This window comes from Saimiri boliviensis, chromosome 1, assembly GCF_048565385.1.
Source record: "Saimiri boliviensis isolate mSaiBol1 chromosome 1, mSaiBol1.pri, whole genome shotgun sequence".
Taxonomy (NCBI): Eukaryota; Metazoa; Chordata; class Mammalia; order Primates; family Cebidae; genus Saimiri; species Saimiri boliviensis.
The window spans coordinates 218,898,722-218,917,876 of NC_133449.1; the positions used below are offsets into that span (position 1 = coordinate 218,898,722).

At 39.7% G+C, this 19,155-nt stretch overlaps 1 protein-coding gene across 4 annotated transcripts in view; it reads right to left on the reverse strand.

The window, feature by feature from the left end:
* POLR3G (RNA polymerase III subunit G) overlaps positions 1–19,133 on the reverse strand; it is a 43,674-nt gene extending 24,541 nt beyond the window's left edge. Inside the window, exons 1-3 of one of the 4 annotated variants that reach the window (XM_039464949.2) lie at positions 19,047–19,133; positions 7,276–7,435; positions 5,152–5,281 (exon numbers count right to left, since the gene is read on the reverse strand). In XM_039464949.2, coding sequence (XP_039320883.1) covers positions 5,152–5,281; positions 7,276–7,392 — 247 coding nt within the window. In that variant the 5' untranslated portion in view covers positions 7,393–7,435; positions 19,047–19,133. The other 3 variants (XM_010340511.3, XM_003920764.4, XM_074383803.1) reach the window with 3 other exon arrangements.
* Positions 19,134–19,155: the final 22 nt, after the last annotated feature.

Here is a 19,155-nt window from a genome sequence, read left to right on the forward strand (position 1 = left end):
AAAATCTAGAACAGGTGTCCCCAAACTTTTTACACAGGGGGCCAGTTCACTGTCCCTCAGACTGTTGGAGGGCCGCCACATACTGTGCTCCTCTCACTGACCACCAATGAAAGAGGTGCACCTTCCTGAAGTGCGGCGGGGGGCCAGATAAATGGCCTCAGGGGGCCGCATGAGGCCTGCGGGCCGTAGTTTGGGGACACCTGATCTAGAATATATGCTTTCTGTACATCCTGATCCCTGATTCCAAACACATCTTTAATAGGTTCTAACTTATAATTGCTTTTGGTTCTTTTTCTCATACGTGTATCATCTGCATTTCTAGATTAGTTTATCACTACTTCCAATTCTTCCTGTACTTACATAACCAAAATGCAACAGTTGGATAGAGAAAAACTTTGATTTCTCATACTTTTATTGAAGAGAAGATGGTCCAGCAAACTTCTTTACTCTATACTTGCAAAATATTTTCATTATTAAATTTACAATTACCAATTAACACAATCAGTCCAAAAAATGATTTCATGTCTGTACAATCAACTTCTTTTTCAGCATTTGTCAGTTGCAAACATCAAATTAATGTTGGTGCACAAATATAAAACAAAATGAAAATGATCACCTCATTTTAGCAAACAAGATGTTCCAGGTTTTTGTTATAAAGTATTACATGATGAGGTCTTTTTCAAAGATTAACTGTACAAGGCCACCATAATTCCTTTTTAATTCTTAGAAATACAGTGTTTACTCATTGATTCTTGAATTTGAGAAAATTCATTGAAGACACTGAAGACTCATAGTCTGAGATTTTGCTGATAAAATCAATTTCATCATCATCATTAGCATCCAGAGAGCTATTTATCTCTTTGAATTCATCTTCCGGTTAGTCTAAGAATTGTTGAATGTCTCTTTCTGTCAGTTTTGAACATTATGTGCAGAAAATTAAAAATTGTTGAAATTTGCTACTGTATTCAATGAAAATTAAAACAGAGCAACTGCAAATATGAGAGTGTCTGCACACTTTATATCTTCTTAAAAAACAGATGTAGGCCGGGCGCGGTGGCTCAAGCCTGTAATCCCAGCACTTTGGGAGGCCGAGGCAGGTGGATCACGAGGTCAAGAGATCGAGACCATCCCGATCAACATGGTGAAACCCGTCTCTACTAAAAATACAAAAAATTAGCTGGGCATGGTGGCGCGTGCCTGTAATCCCAGCTACTCAGGAGGCTGAGGCAGGAGAATCACCTGAACCCAGGAGGCGGAGGTTGTGGTGAGCAGAGATCGCGCCATTGCACTCCAGCCTGAGTAACAAGAGCGACAATCCGTCTCAAAAAAAAAACAAAAAAAAAAAACAACAAAAAACAGATGTAATACTTTGGACAAGCATTAGGAACTTGTCCAAAGGAAAGAAACAGGAAAACTATATGATGACATAATAGTGATGATTTATTTCAACTGCACAATTTCATCACTCTCCCATTTTTTGTATTTATTCTTTTTTTCAGCATAGTGGGAAATATCTGATGAATGATGATGAGATAATATCTATGATGATGAAGTAGCAAGGTATTTCAAGATAGAGAAAAAATAAGATCACTCAGATTCCATAATTATCTTAGATATATAAAAGGGTCCAATGGGCTGATGCAGCACGCTAAGATAAAATGAGTTTTCTTATTTAAGTAAATTTCTGCTTGTTCTTTAGAAAACCTCTATGCAAGAATAAAAGTTATGAATATCAATCATACAAACAATAAGAACTGCTCCAAAAAACAAAAAAACAAAAAAAAAACCCTCAAAAATTTATATTGAGTCTCATGGACACCGATAGTATAACAAGAATTAGGAAGCCAAATTCCATTTACTCAGTAACAGACCTGTGGACATACTTAAGTAAATGTATGATTTCCATCAAGCTTGGAGGTTCTGAAAATGGCTTATTACAACATTATCACTAACAGAATCATGTTTTTACCCCAGAGGACCCTATGGTTCAGGAACCTGAGCTGGGAACCACTGGACCAGATGATCTCTACATCGTCTTCCAGCTACAGGAAAAACACCAGTGAACATTATTTTAGTTCACTGGTATTTTTCCTTTGTTATACAAATAACAAAATTCAATGCAAAGAAAATACTAATCGTATCTAAAATTCTACCTGAAAACACTAAAAACAAACTTTGAAGACATCACAACATGAAATAAGTTCATTCCATGCCCTAGGTTCTTCAGGACTGATCCCAATGCCCTGAGCCAGCAGTCACTTGACTATCAGGAAGTCTTGAGATTTCCCACCCCATTTGTCTGTCCTGAAGTCTAGTAATGTAGTTCTTTACAGTAGTCCGTAAGTCTCTCTTTCCTAAAGCACAGAGGTGGCAAGTGATGCACCTGGCAAAGGTGCAGTCATGCAAAATCTCTATCCAGAATATGGTTCTCTCTGACACTAGGATAGTTCTGTTCAGTCTGGCCAATTCTTTTTCACTCATAGCATGGTTATTATATACATTTATGCATGCACATATACACATATATAAACCTATATATGCACTTACAAATGTATATATTTTATAGAAAAACCTTTATTTTTAACATGATTTTGTTTTCTAAACACACTATATCAAGAAAAAGAGTTAGGCTGGGTGCGGTGGCTCATGCCTATAACTCCACCACTTTGGGAGGCCAAGATGGGAGGACCACTTTAAGCCAGGAATTCGAGAGCAGTGTGGCCAAAAAGCGAGACCCCTGTCTCTACACATGGTGGTGTGCGTCTGTAGTCTTAGCTACTCAAGAGGCTGAGGTGGGAGGATCACTTGAGCCCAGGAGTTTGGAAGCTGCAGTGAGCTATGATCGTGCCACTGCACTCCAGCCTGAGTGACAAAGCGAGACCTCGTCTCTAAAATAAAAAATAAAACAATTTTTAAAAGGCAGAAGTAAACATGAAGATCTCAGGGAGAATGTGCTTGTATCAATTTGGAAATTTCCTACAAGAGTTTTCTCCCAAAAGAAATAAAAGCAAAAAAAACCCCTTACATTTTTAAATACTTTATTACATAGTTATCAAAGATAAAGTGCTCCCTTAATCCATGTACGAGCCAACCACTCCCACAGATCAACAACAAAATTATGTTTTTAATATCCCTGTCTAAAAGACTCATAAATGCTTTAATGATTTGAGACACTTTTTTTTTTTGAGACAGTCTCATTTGTAGTACTGTGACGTGATCTCAGCTCACTGCAACCTCTACCTCTCAGGTTCAAGTGATTCTCCTGCCTCAGCTTCCTGAGTAGCTGGGACTACAGCACATGCCACCATGCCAGCTAATTTTTGTATCTTTAATAAAGACAGGGCTTCCCCATGTTGGCCAGGCTGGCCTCGAACTCCTGACCTCAGATGATCTGCCCACCTCGGCCTCCTAGTGTGCTCAGATTATAAGAGTGAGCCACTGCACCCAGCATGACTTGATGTACTTTTAGATTAGACATGTGTTTCAATAACAACCACATTCAGTTAATGTGCCAGAGAGAAATGATCAATTTTAAAAGGACTAAAGTATACCTTGCATTAGAATTTTTTCTAACAAGAATGAATATTGATTAGTTCATTTGGTCTTTTTAAAATCTTTAAAATGAGAAGTTTTAGTTTGGAACTCAAACAGATGAAGGCATGCGAGGTAATCACGAAAGTTAAAAATTTCAGTATTATGCTGGGTGCAGTGGCTTACATCTGTAATCCCAGTACTCTGGGCGGCTGAACTCGGCAGACTACTTGAGGTCAGTTCGAGACCAGCCTGGCCAACATGGTGAAATGTTATCTCTACAAAAAATACAAAAATTAGCTGGGCATGGTGCTTCGCATCTATAATCCCAGCTACTTGGGAGCCTGAGACATGAGAATCAATTGAACCCAGGAGGCGGAGGTTGCAGTGAGCCGAGATTGCACCACTGCACTCCAGCCTGAGCAACAAGAGTGAAACTCCAATTTCAAAAAAAAAAAAAAAAAAAAAAATTAAGTATTTTTGAGATAAAATATCTCTTATCAAACCATTATATAACTTCAAGCAGCTATGTTTTGAGAATTGAATGAACTTACCTAAAATGCTTCCTATATTTATAAGCACATGCTAAGATCATTACATAAGGCGTCATTTTTTTGATTCAGCCAATTCAAATTATTCTAGAGAGGGGAAAAATGGAATGTATTTTTAATACTAATGGAATTAGATGACACTGTGAATTTTTCATGTTTTAATGATGTTTTGCAAACTCAAAGATGATATCAGTCTCTCTAATTTCAACAATCAAGGGCAGAAAGTAAAAAATCAATATAGTACTGCTGTGCTAAAGAGCTACTCAGGAATGGCTTCCTTTCCTGTAAAACCACTTCCCATTTCTAGTCTGAGACTGTCAAGCCCTCTCCAAATATAATTTTTTTTTCTGCCTTAAACATCAACAATGAATACATATTTTAATTCATGTCAAATATATATATATAAAATCAAGGCTTAAAAAATGTTTTAACCTAAATATTAATCAGAGACACGCATAAATGTTTGTATAATGATAATAATCACAACATTATATACACAAGCCAAAAACTGGACATAATTTTTAAAAAGCAGAAAATTAGTTCAGTTAATAATATTATATCCTCCACAGAGTAGACTACCACAGTCATTAAAAGTCATATTTTCCACAAATAAGAAGGATAAAAAAGGAAGATACAAAGTAATACGAAAAGAGAATATACAAGCAGAATAAAAAATCTGGAATATAATAAATATGAATAGTGGTTCTCTAGACATAAGCATGGGTAATTTTTATTTACAGTTTTGTAAAGAGAATATACAAGCAGAATAAAAAATCTGGAATATAATAAATATGAATAGTGGTTCTCTAGACATAAGCATGGGTAATTTTTACTTTTTAAAATTTTCCTGTTTTTCTTAATTTTCACTTAACATAAAATTATTGTGAATTTCTAAAAATATCAAAAAGTTTAAAGTCTTTTCTCTGTTAAATCAACATAAATGTGTTTTTTCAAAGTAGTTGATTTTTTATTGAATTGAATCAGTCATTAAATGATTATATATCTTGTGCTTAAACACTGTTTCATCTGTACACAATAAACCATATAATCAAAGACTCCAATATGGTACCTTGTCTTTCTTCAGGTGTTTCAATAAAGTAAGGCATTCTTTTCATTGTTTCTCTCAACTCCTGTTTCAAAGCCAGCATATATTCTTCACCTTCTCCTGTTTTCAGTGGCACTGGTTTATAATCTGTATCCTGTTTAAATTAAGAGACAACGGTTTTTTTTCAAATAAGTTATGTATTTTAATATCTCTTTTATCTGTATTATAGAAAACAGCAGTTTTATTGAAATAGTATGTTTTACAGGGACTAAGTTTTACAATCAATGTAAAAGATAAACTTCTGTAGTCTATTTAACCTGTTAACCCACTTCCTACTTTGCCCTTACATTAGAGGTAAGAAAGATGCATATTTTCCTATTGGCCCTGAAACTACACCCAATAATCATTTTTCCGTATAGTCTGTTGACCTATGTGATTCTCTATTTTAAAACTTAGAGTACCAAAAAGAAAAAAAGAAAGAAAAAATTTAAGATACCCAAATGAGAGCAGATGCTTTAGTTTCTTATTAACCTCAACTAGTGATGGTGTTAATGGAAAAAAAAAAAGCAGCGGTTTTCATTTAGTAAGTGGTTAACATGACTAGGATGTACTCAATATTCAACATCCATTATCTCATTAAAAGGACTACCAATATTTCTCTGTTCACAGTGAAGAAATTGAGAAGTAAACAATTTGTAAGCCCATATAATGAATAAATTGCAGAGACAGAGTTTGAAGCTGCATTCCAAGTTTTAAAAATTATACACACATATACATATATACAAATATGCATTTGTGTGTATTACACAAATATATTCATTAACAAATGGGTCTCCAGTGTACACAGTAAAGACATTTCTAGTTTCAGAGGATAAAGATAGGGTATATTTTCAAAATTTGATTAGGAATGTATTCATTCACGCTATAACTACTTATTGAGTACCCACATGGTTAGACTTTAGAAGATACCATGATAAGCAAGTCAAAGTCCCTGCCTACAGGGAACTTACAATCTAGGAGAGAAACACACACACAACAAATTAGTAAACAAATGAGGTGATATACAATTTCACTTAGTGATAAACAACATAAAAATAAATGAAGGTGGGTAAAGGAAAAGTGACTACCAGAGCGTGGAGGATGGAGGTGCAATCTACACAGCGTGCATGGCCTCTAGAGGAAGTCACATTTGAGTGGATTGGGATAAAATCAGGGAACCATCCATTTGAAGAGAAGAGATGGTTCCAGTGGGGAACCAGCAGGGGCAAAGGCCTGAGGTCGCAAGGAGACCAGCATAGCTGGGGAATGAGAAGGACAGCGGTAGGAAGAGTCAGAGAGACATCAGAACAGAGAGATCATGCAGAGCCTTTTACCCAGTAGTAAGGAATTTTAATTTTATTCCAGGTATAAAGAAATACTATGTACTAACATCCCCAGTGTTTAGAAGTACTCTCACACATGAAAAAGAGCTTGTTTTAAAAATCACTGTAAAGTGACATTATGCCAATACCTGAGATAGTTGTCTTTGTTTTTATGTTGTGCTAAACATCAAAAAGGTAAAATATCAAGAGCAAAAAGCAGAAATTCCTTGTGTGAGACAGGTAGATCTCTGGATAGATTTTAAACTAAATATAAAGTGAAAACATTACACGTTATACAAATTATGCTTCCAGAATACTCACTAAATTTTAAAACAACACTAAACTAAGCAAAAAAAGTTCAGTGGGGAAAAAAGGCAAGTGGTATACTAAAGAGCAAAATTAAATTCAACAGATACAAGATGAAAAGAAAATCCTTAAGTGAAGTCATGATAGAGTGGGAACTGAGAACCATTATAAAACCTAATGACTTTTTAAACTATTATTTTGACATTGGAATAGATCAATAACACCAACAGAAGTTGTAAGAATTAAAAACCAATCTTTACTAATTCACATATATTCATGGAAAGATGTATACAGTTTTGTTTTCTATATTTTAAGAAAGCAGATCATGGAAATATTTAAATTAAAGGTAAGTGAAACACACTCTCCTTTACTTTCTTATACTTGAGGATACATAACGATATATCAAGTCCTATATGGAATTTTAATATTCTCTGAAAAATAAAAAAACACACTATGAGAATTCAACTGTTCATATACTTACAGGAAATAATGGGGGTGGTTTCAACACTGCATCAGGTAACTTTTCACCTTTGCTAAATCCAACAGCTTCAATATTAAAGGTATAAGCAGCACGTCCTCTTCCTTTATTCCCAGCCATCAGAACCAGTTATACCAGACGAGTGGGCAAATTCTGAAAGGCACTATTAATGATTAAGATTTACTGGATCACATATAAAAGGAAGTCAACAGTTTAAAGCAAAATATAAAACTGCACCCCTTAATTAGCATAGCTGATTCAAAATACTTTTGGAAAGCAAAACATGTAGAGAAATAAAAACGTGACAACTGTCTGCTGAAGTTCTCACACTCAACCACCTTTGACAGGTAAGATGATGATGGCTTCAACTCCCTAACTTATTACTGCCCCATCCAGTCCAGGCAATTCACCCACCCCTCTGTGGTTTGGCAATAGGATCTCAGATGTAATGTACATAAAAAGTGGACACAAGAAAAGACTGGGCTGAAGAAGAGAATAAATCTTTATTTTTTCATATCAACTTAAAAACCATCGTTAGTCATATATACTTGAAAACTTTAAATGATGTATCTTAGCATGTGAGTGTTGGGAAGCAACCCTGAGATCTAGTCTAATACCTTCCTTTTAGAAAAAAGAATGGGATGGCCGGGCATGGTGGCTCATGCCTGTAATCCCAGCACTTTGGGAGGCCGAGGTGGGCGGATCACCTGAGGTCGGGAGTTCGAGATTAGCCTGACCAACATGGAGAAACCCCATCTCTACTAAAAATACAAAAAAATAAGCTGGGTGTGGTGGCACATGCCTGTAATCCAAGCTAATGGGGAGGCTGAGGCAGAAGAATCACTGAAACCCAGGAGGCGGAGGTTGCCATGAACTGAGATCGTGCCATTGCACTCCAGCCTGGGCAACAAGAGCAAGACTGTCTCAAAAACAAAAACCAAAAAACAAGAAAAGGGAATGGGATCAATAAGACTAGAAAGAGATCTGTCCTAGGGGGGAAAAAAAAAATCAGAGAAAAACAGCTGAATTCATTAAAGTTATGATAAATCTGTACTCTTTTGGGGACAGTAGTGATATCACATACGCAAGTTGTATTGAATTTTTGAATCCTCTGGTTATACTATGAGAACTGAGCTGGCAATGTATAAACAGGGATCCCTATGCTAGAGTTCTTTCAATAGACGTCTCCATTCAACTGCAGAGATGATTATAATGCACATTCTTTACATCTCTTTCCCCGCTGGTAATACCGAGCCTCATTTAACCCTGTGAACACAAGACAGCAATGATATGTCCTCCAGACTACCTGGAGGAAGTCACAGGAGTGGCTTTGGATTTGTCCCCATCAGCTCAGTCTCATTTCTGAATCTACACATTTGCCCTCCTTTCAAAATTTTGCAAGCCACAGTACTTCACACAGCTGCTCTACTCTTCACCAGTTTCTTGCCCGGTCATTAATATTACCCCTGGTTAGTCTGTCACATTAATGGTGAAGGAACACCTCCTAAACACAACAAAGTGCTACTTCCTTCTATCAATTTTACTGTCTACAATTTGAATATACGCAAAACTTTGGGCCAAAAGGCTGAAAACTCCCAGCTCACTTTATCACCGGGCCTACACTACAAAGCAAGTGCCTGTCGGTTCTCAACCCTGGCTGCCATTAGAATCGCTTGGGTAGCTTAAAAAACTAGAGCAATGGTTCTCAAAGAGTGCTGTCTACAGCAGCATCACTCACAAATTTGTAGAAATGCAAACAGTGGGCTCCACCACAGACCTAAAGAAAACAGAAGCTGTGGGTGGGCCCAGCATTGGTGTTTTAACAAGCTTTCAGGTAATTCTTATGCAGCTAAGTTTTGTAAATCACTGAACTGAACCAATCAATCCAGATCTCTTGGGGTGAGGATTGGGCAAGAGTCAGTTTTAGAAGCTTCCCAGGTGATTCTAATACACAGCAAATATTAAGAGTATTGAGAGAACTGTTTTGGTGGAAGCCTTAGCTACTGAGGAGTAGTTGAGTTAAAACACACATGTAGAATCAAGGACTTCATAGGTGTCATCTTTGAGGTTTAAAATTATACAAATTAGCCTTAGCAACCTAAAAAAGTTTGCCTTAAAGGTGAGATAACTGTAACTGCTATAAATCTAAATAACACTCAGGATGTGGCAGTTCAAGTTTTAACTCATTTGCAAGAAATAGCATTAACAAGGCATTTCACTTTTAGATAGCCAATTTAATTTTTTAATTTTTATTTATTTTTTTTTTTGAGACAAAGTCTTGCTCTGTCACCCAGGCTGGAGTGCAGTGGCAGGATCTTGACTCCTGCGTCAGCCTCCAAAGAAGCTGGGGTTACAGGTGTGCACCACCACACCTGGCTTATTTTTATATATTTTTTAGTAGAGACAGGGTTTCACCATGTTGGCCAGGTTGGTCTCCAACTCCTGACCTCAAGTGATTGCACACCTTGGTCCCAAACTGCTAGGATTATAGGTGTGAGCCACCACGCCCGGCCAATGACACCCTGCCAATGATGGCCAACTTTAATGTCCTTCTACATTTAAGGCCCAGGAAGCAAATCATATATTTAACATCTTTCTATAATGAAACAGTTTCCTGCTTTCTGTGAATTACTCAAGTAGAATGGATGGCATTTGATTTGACATAATAGCTATGATACAGAGAACATTTTCCGTTATGATTTTGTAACTGCCCAAGGGGTTCACCATGCCTACTTTCTGGACACAGCTGATTTATCAAGACTGGGAAATTGCAATATAGAAAAACGTAATTCACACAGAGCCGGCTATGCGGGAGCCTGGAGTTTTATTATTCCTTAAATCAGTCTCTACCAAAACTCAGAGATCAGAGATTTTTTTTTCTTTTTTTTGAGACAGAGTTTCACTCTAGTCCTCCAGGCTGGCGTGCAATGGTGCAATCTTGGTTCACGTAACTTATGCTTCCTGGGTTCAAGAGATTCTCCTGCCTCAGCCTCCTAAGTAGCTGAGATTACAGGCATGCGCCACCACACCCAGATAATTTTGTATTTTTAGTAAAGATGGGGCTTCTCCATGTCGGTCAGACTGGTCTCAAATGCCCAACCTCGGGTGATCCACCTGCCTCGGCCTCCCAAAGTGCTGGGATTACAGGAGTGAGCCAACCCGCCCGAGTTGAGATGAGAGATTTTCTGGAGATCAGAGATTTTAAGGATCATTTGGTGAGTAGGGGGCCAGTGAATCAGAAGTACAGATTGAATGGTTCAGGGATGAAACCACAGGAAGTTTCTTAGTCCTACAAAGGCAGTCTAGTCCCCAGGCAAGGAGGAGGTTTGTTTTGGGAAAATTTGTTACAGTCTTTGTTTTAAACTATAAACTAAGTTCCTCCCAAAGTTAGTTCAGTTATGCCCAGGAATGAACCAGGTTAGAAGCAAGATGGAGTAATGGTTAAGTTAGATCTCTTTAAGTGTCATAATTTTCTCAGTTATGATTTTTGCAAAGGCGGTTTCAATCCCTCCCTTTGGGTTTCATAGTTTTACATTATTCGTTTTGTAAATGTATCCTTGCAGGCCTCATATTTCAAAGTTTTCCCTCGTAAGTGCTTGAACACTAAAAGTTGATTTGTCATCTTTAACTTTGCCATTTTAAACCACAATTCTATGCCTTTTTAAAAAAAACTAATACTTACATTTATTATACTTACATTCACAAAAGTCGGTGTATATATACATTTTTTTTTTTTTGAGACTGAGTCTTGCTTTGTCACCCAGGCTGGAGTACAGTGGCCTGATCTCAGCTCACTGCAACCTCCACCTCCTGGGTTCAAGTGATTCTCCTGCCTCAGCCTTCTGAGTAGCTGGGATTACAGGCGTGTGCCACCATGCCCAGCTAATTTTTTTGTATTTTTAGTAGAGACAGGGTTTCACCACGTTGGCCAGGCTGGTCTCGAATGTCTGACATTGTGATCTGCCCACCTCGGCCTCCCAAAGTGCTGTGATTACAGGCATGAGCCACTGTGCCCAGCCTAAAAAGTCAGTATATTAAATCCCAATATACCCACTACTCAGCTTCAAAATTGTCAGTATATGACTAATCATGCTTTAAGTGTACTTTTTCTACTCCCATGCTTTAGATTATTTTAAACTCTTCAGTATGTATCTTCTCTGAGAGTTAAGGGCTTTAAAAAAATCACAATAACATTACATCTAAAATTTTAACAATAACTCTATACCATCATCTTACATAGAATCAATACATTTCTTCAGTTATCACATAAATGTTTTTATAGTTAATTTGTTCAAATCAAGATATAAAAAATACAAGACATTTAACTTTCTTTTAAACTATAATAGTTTCCCCATTTTTTTTTTTTTTTTTTGGTTTGTCTAAGAAACTAGATCAGTACTCTGTACAATGCTTTCTAAAATTTAGGTACAAGAGAATTACCTAGGAATCTTGTTAAAATGCAATTCTGAAACAGTTTGCCACAGACACGGCCTGAGAATCTGCATTTTTATCCAAGGTTTCAGGAGACATCAACACTGCTCGTTTGTAAACCATACTTTGAAAGTAGCAAAGCTATATAATTTCCCATATTTTGGATTTGACTGATTTATACCTGAGATGTGGTTTAACATATTCCTCTATCCACTGTGTTTATTTCCAATAAACAGGTAAACTAGAGGCCTAGATTTGGGTTTGATCTTTTTTTTCTTCAAGAATACTTAAAAGGGATACTCTGTCTTTCCTTCTACATCACATCAAGATGAAGATAAAGTCTCCCTCTTAGTATTGATCAGGTTGGTCATGGGTTCAGGTGTTGGTCTATTTCATTAAGTATAAAGTATCCATCAGTTTTCACCTCAAGATTTTAGCAGTCACTGATGATCACTACCTAGCATTTTTCCATTATGAATTGCAAAACTGGAATTCTACCAGGGATCAATTTCCCTTATCTATTATTTAGTTACCTTGAAATAAAGTTCATACAGGAATTGTATTTGCTTTAATAGCCAAGCTTATTCCATTTGTCCACACTAAAAATGCAGGAAAAAATCCAAATGGACTTGTTTCAATTGCTAGGTCACTAACACATATACTGAGCCTAGAGAAAGCATTTCTCCCAAGTATGAAAACTGCTGAGCACAAGAGGTCACACCTTTCACTCTAAGAAACAATTGCAAGAGCCCACCAGGCCTACTCAAAACTATTGGGCTGCACTCCAGTCCAGGATTTGCCACTACTTAAAGATTAAAAAAAATTCCAGGTAAAGTTTACCAGACTTTCCTGATCATGAGGATTAACTGGAGGACCTGCTAAATACAGAGTTCCAGCCATTCTTCAAGCCCTCAAACCTACTATACCAGAATCTTTGGAGGTGGGCCCTGGAAAAGTTTGGAAAACTTACCCTAAAAAAAAAAAAAAGGACACCAGTTAGCATTGCTTCACAGAATAGCTCTTGAAAAATAACAAATTCTATTGACCCTAAATTTCCATTTTTATCAAGCAATCTTTGGGCATATGAAGTACTATCATTAGTGAATGTACCACCCTTGCCAGAAAAACCTCCTAGCTTTTGACACATTTAATAATTATTTCGCATTCCAGCCTACAAACCCTTCATGAATCCATCCCCCCTGTACATAGAAGAGCTGGTAAATTCACTTTCTTCTGTAGAGCTCGATAGAATCCCTGGATTCTGGTAAATATATTGTGAAAGAAACGGCCTACAAGTGAGACTGCAGTTGAGTCAACCACTGCCTTATTTCTTTTTCACTATGGCAAACTCTTGAATAAAGGATTTTTACTGCTTTCTGTATTTCCTCATTCTCCAAATCTTTCTCTACTTCATATGGCCCAGTTTCATTGAGTCATTCATTCAACCAATACTGAGCATTCCAGACACTGTGCTAGGAGTCAGAGAGCACTGATCGATCATCTTCCTTCTCAATGTCACTTTCTTTGCAATTTCTCTACTATAATCCATCTCAGTCCTTTTTCACCTCACTTCTGACTGACCTCAAACTTTGTGGTATCCCTTGTTCTTCCTGTTTAATTTATGGATCCACATTACTCATCCTAAAGCACAGTTTTGATTATGCTATTCTCCTCGTCTTCCTTCTTGGCTAATTGAAATAAATCCATGCCCCCTGTTTACTTAGAGCCCTTTTAAGATGGTTGTACCCTATCCTCCTGACTTACTAGTCTATAATCATGTCTTGATGCAATCTCTCTTTCCACTGCAACTTACTCCCTCTGCCTCCCTGACTTGCTACATCCCTTCTCTCGGTAAAAGCCAGTTTACGTCTGTCAGCAACCACAACAGTCAGTTCATCCCACTGCTCTTGGAAAGATCCCCCGTTAAAACACATAGATTTTTTAAAAAAATTCAGGCAATACAGTTGCCACACTCATCAATTTTCAAAGAAATAGAGAGAATGCCCCTTTTGGGAAATGGGACTTTTCCAAAAAGAAGACGCTTCATCTATGCTTTTTGTCTGTTGGTTCTTCCTCCTCCTTCCGCCCCACTACGCAGTCTCACTGTGTCGCCCAGGCTGGAGTACAATGGTGAGATCTTGGCTCACTGCAACCTCCACCTCCCGGGTTCAAGCAATTCTCCTGCCTCGGCCTCCAGAGTAGCTGGGATTAGAGGTACCCACCACCAAACCTGGATAATTTTTACATTTTTAGTAGAAATGGGGTTTCACCAGGCTGGTCTCAGACTCCTGATCTTAGGTGATATGCCCGACTCAGCCTCCCAAAGTGCTGGGATTACAGGCATGAGCCACTGTGCCCAGCTGTTTGTTGGTTCTTTGACTATGTTAAGTAGAGATTTTATCCCCCCAATGTCTAGCATAGTGCTTCCTATATAGCAATAGGTCCAAAATTAATGTCAAGCTTACCCTATTTATTTATTCATGCACTGTGATTTGATGAGCAAATCTTCCCACAGAAGTACAATTCAGTTAGCCCATTATTAAGGCTTCCTCCCCCGCCTCCTTTGAGCGGGACCCAGGTGCACATTGGAATCACTGGGAGCGGTTTTAAAGAAAAGAAAACCCAGGCTTCACCCCAGAACAATAAAATCAGAAGCTCTGCAGGTACCATTTAAGCATCAGGACTTTTTAAAGCATTCCAGGAGATTACAATGTGCAACCCAAATTAAGAACAACTGCATTTTTATTAGAGACAGGGTTTCATCATGTTGGCCAGGATGATCTCAATCTCTTGACCCCGTGATCCATCCCCCCAGCCTCCCAAAGTGATGGGATTACAGGTTTAGCTGGGCATGGTGGCAGGCGGGCGCCTGTAGTCCCAGCTACTCCGGAGGCTGAGGCAGGAGAATAGCTTGAACCCGGAAAGCGGAGGTTGCAGTGAGCAGAGATCGCACCACTGCACTCCAGCCTGGAGACAGCGAGACTCCATCTCAAAAAAAAAAAGAACTACCGCAGATTAAACCAATTTCACAGAAGAGGAAAGTGAGGCCCTAAGCAGTTACTTGATTACCTAATTACATAAAGCTAATTCCTAAGAAAGGCAGGACTGCTTTAAAGCCTCAGAAAACCTGTCCACTGTTCTTTCATTTGTATTACACTTCAGGAAGCATAAATCTAGGCTAGTTAGGAGACTTTTTTTTAACCCCAGGGAGGTCTTTATTCGGTGAAGTGATTAATAACTGCAAAACAGACTCAATTAAAAATGTAAAGTCAGCAGCATTGTCCCTTCCATTTCAGGATGTCTCCTGAAAATTCCTACTCAGAATTGTTCTGAGAGGTTTGAAAATGGGGGTAGTCTAAGCATCCAAGAGCTGAAATACAAAAGCCCATTTTAATCAACAACAAAAACAATCTCCTAGCAGACACTGAGCTAATCCTTGAAATTCCTCCTAGTTCTAACATTTTATGAGTTATGATGTAACTTAAATGTCTTGTCCACCATGTCTTAGTTCCTTCCACACATTGAGGCAGGAAAATAGGGTCTGGAAGCAGGGACTGAAGGACTCCTCCTGGGTCCACAAGGGATGGGGTTTCAAAAGCAGGAGTTTCCCGGCTCCACCCCTCAATCCAAGTAAAGTTCTTTGTCTAGGTTTCCCACCCATGGGCTAGGTAGAAAAATCCAGGTGGGCTTCTTTGTTCAAAAGGCCCACCAAAGGCTCTGGGAGGAGGGGGCTCTGTTGTGGCCCCAGCAGCCAATCCGTATCAGAGTCAAAGATCAATCACTCCAGAGGAAGTTTGAAAGAACTCCTCTCATTGGATCGAACAAGAAGGAAAAGGCAGTAACTCCAGGGTTAAAACTTCGCTACTCCTTACCTATATGAATATCCTTCTCCAGACTCCCCTCCCACAACAGGTGGGAGCTCTCTCTTTCTCTGCCTAATAAATCCCTTTTCTGCAAAATTCTTTGGGTGTACGATATTTATTCTAACAGTAAGCTCACCACGGCTCCAGGGCCCCTTTCTCCATTTTTCAGGGTAAGAGAGGCCAAGGACCTTATTGGACAGGAGGGAACTGAGTATGCAGCCCCGCCCCCTTACAGGACCATAAGGCCAATTCACACTTCACCTATGACAGGAAATATGCTCTCCATAGGGCATATGCCAAGTAAATGACCTTGTAACTTTACTTCACCCTCTTCATTTACATAGGGCATATATCAAGTAACCAGTGGAAACCCCTAGAGGGTATTTAAACCCCCACAAATTCTGTAAGGAGGCCCTTGAGCCCGTATGCTCCACCCACTCCCTCACTGGAGTGTATTTTCATTTCCAGTAAATATCTGCTTTTGTTGCTTCATTCTTTCTTTGCTCTATGAGTTTTGTCCAATTCTTTGCTAAAGATGCCAAGAACCTGGACACCTTCCACCAGTAACAACATCAGCTCCATGAATAAATGCACAAACAAATAGAGGCAGACATAGAAGCCAGAAGTAGTGAAAGTCAGGTCACAGTGTTATTTCTGATGAATGACCCCTAAATTGCTACAATCAGGATAGGTATCCTGACGTGTCTACTTCCAAGCCCTCATCTAATAGTAGAAGGTTAGTTACCAACTCTGTTCTCTTTCCCATGTTCCCTTTCCTCCACCTCTGCTTCAATTCAGACCCTCTCATCTCTCACCTGGAACTCTACAACATAACAAATAAACTTCCTGTGGCCAGACTCTCCCTTTCAATCCACTCTGCAGTCTAGAGTATCTTTCTAGAATACAATTACTGGCATGTGACTTAGCATAAACAACAGAGCTTTGGAATCCTTCTGCCTCTCACCACATGCATCCCACGCTGTGGCCACATCAACCATTGCATGCCTGGAGTGCCCTTCCTGCCACATCCACCTAAGCCCCAGTTTCTTTTAAGATGCCATGCAAATGACACTTTCTCCATGACAATTTCTTCCACCCTACAAGGAGGTAGGCCCCTCCCTTCTCTCTGTTTCCCAAGTACTACACTGCTTTTAAGCCCTTTTTACAATCATATTTTAACTATCAGCTCTTATCTGTCTCCCCAGGGAGGCTCTTCAATCCCATCAAGTATTTATTAAGCACCCTCAGCACAGGCTGCCCTCTGTGAATTGGGAATACAGTAGTGAGCAAAACAAAATCTCTCCTCCCATACAGCTCATAGTCTAGCGTAAGAAATTGACAAAATATATTTTATAGGAAATGTCAGGAAGTAATAAGAAGAAAAATAAAGACAGGAAACATGGATGCTATTGTAAAGACAATGGCTGAAGAAGTCCTCTCTCATTCGGTGGTATCTGAACACAAGCCTGACAAAAGTAAGGAAAAGAGCTATGGAGAGAATTAGAAAAGGACATCCAGGGAGATGTGTGATACAGGCAGAGGGACCTGGAAGTGTGAATGTCTCCTTGGAAACTTATTCACCTTTTTATGTCCCCATTGCTAACCAAAGTCTGGCAAAAGTCCAATCATTATTGGGTATATTATTGCTGAGCTCATGGCCTGGTAGAGATATCACTCCTTTTCACCACTAGTGGTTCTCTTCTGCCTAGAGGAAAAGTACCCAAACTACAAAGAGCCCTATTACTCTGCTGAGAATGCACTAAAAGTAGTCTTTTAAGGCCAGCTCAAATGCCTCTCCTGAAGAATCCCTTCCATCTGTATTCTTATTGAATCTAGTTTTTACTTTCTCTGTGGCACATACCCTGTAATGCTTTATCTTGCAAGTAATTGTGTACAGACATTATCTTCCTTCAAACTCTTGAGAATCCAGATTATGACCTTTTTACACAATTTTGTTCATGAATTATCTAGCTCAGGCACTTGTGCATAAGGACATCCCTCAACTGAATAACCGAATAATCACTACCAAGATTAGCAAAATATTTAGAAAAGCTGCATGCCCACCAAAGACTTTAGGAGGGTAGGGAAGGAGAGTACGCCTCTCCTTCCATGAAGGCTTACTAGTAGTTGTCACAGTAAAGGTTTTCATAATCCTTTTCTAATGCTGTCTCAGGAGTCTCTTTACCATTTTTCCTAAGTAGGGAGGTTAGTCAAGTTCTCAAGGGAATTTCTGAAGCCTAAATAGATACTTCAGGCCAGTGTAGTGGCTCACGCCTGTAATCCCAGCACTTTGGGAGGCCGAGGAGGGCGGATCACTTGAGGTCAGGAGTTCAAGACCGGTCTGGCTAACAAAAACCCATTCCTACTAAAAATACAAGATTAGCCGGATGCAGTGGCGGGCGCGTGTAATCTCAGCTACTCGGGAGGCTGAGGCAAGAGAATTACTTGAACCCAGGAGGCGGGGGTTCCACTGCACTCCAGCCTGGGAGTGAGACTGTCTCACCAAAAAACAAAAAAACAAAACCTAAATAGCTGCTTCAATAGCTAGGAAGCGTGGTGAATGGAGACAGTGACCTGGTGTTAACAGGGCGGGTGATTTACGTGGCTGGCGGGGCCACACCCAGTCATTATTCACTTTTCCCGTCCTCACCAGGTTCTCCCTCTTTCCTTAGTAGAGCTTTTCTACCAACTTTCTTTACTCTCCTCCAAGGACAGACTAACCAAAAAAAAAAAAAAAAAGAGGGTGGATACAGAATTTTATTTTTTAGAAGAAAAGACAAACCATATTAACAGCTCCCATCCCTACGATATAAAGTGCCAACAGTTACGAGAATAGATGGTGAACAGTCGGTCCTCAGCTTCAATCTGCGGCAATGACTAGTGCCTAAACAAATCATAAAGTCACTGGATTCTGAAAATCACCTACTGTAAGAGAATACCCTTCTAACTCACTGCAAACAGTCCCAGAAGTGAAGACTAAGTAAAATCTGGAAATTCGACTTAAAAAGATTCTGAAGGGAGCAGGACCAGGGGGAGGTACCAAGCCATCTCCAAACGCCCCTCAACCCAGAGGCGCTTTAATAAATCTCTACCCCCGACTTCCCCCTACCTTCTCCACGTGTCCCTTTAACTCTTCTCTACCCTCACCACCCCTCCCAAGTCTTCGATGGCTTCCTCGGTTACCTGCTCCCTAAGTCTCGAAGCGTGGGCAAAACTCTGCAGTGGAAGTGCCGGCCGGCAAGGAAGGGGTGCTGGCAGAGGACGCCGGCGCTCCAGAGCCGCGGGTTCCACCGCGGGGGAAGCGCGCACCGCCCTCCATGCGGTCCCAGAACTGCAGCCTGAGCTCTGCAAACTAGCCCCGCCCACTCCCTCGGCAGGCCCCACCCCCTCGGCACGGAGCTTTTTTGCCCTTGGCAGGCGCCGTAGTCACCGTACAAGCCGTTAGACCCCACACTTTCCGCGCCAGCTGGGAGTGCGCACCGCGGAAAGCTGGTGGGTGGGCGGCGGTCCTAGCGCTTCCCATCCTCGCTCCGGGTCTCTGCTGTCACACGCCTGGGGAGGGGAAACAGTCGCCTCCTGAGTCTCCATT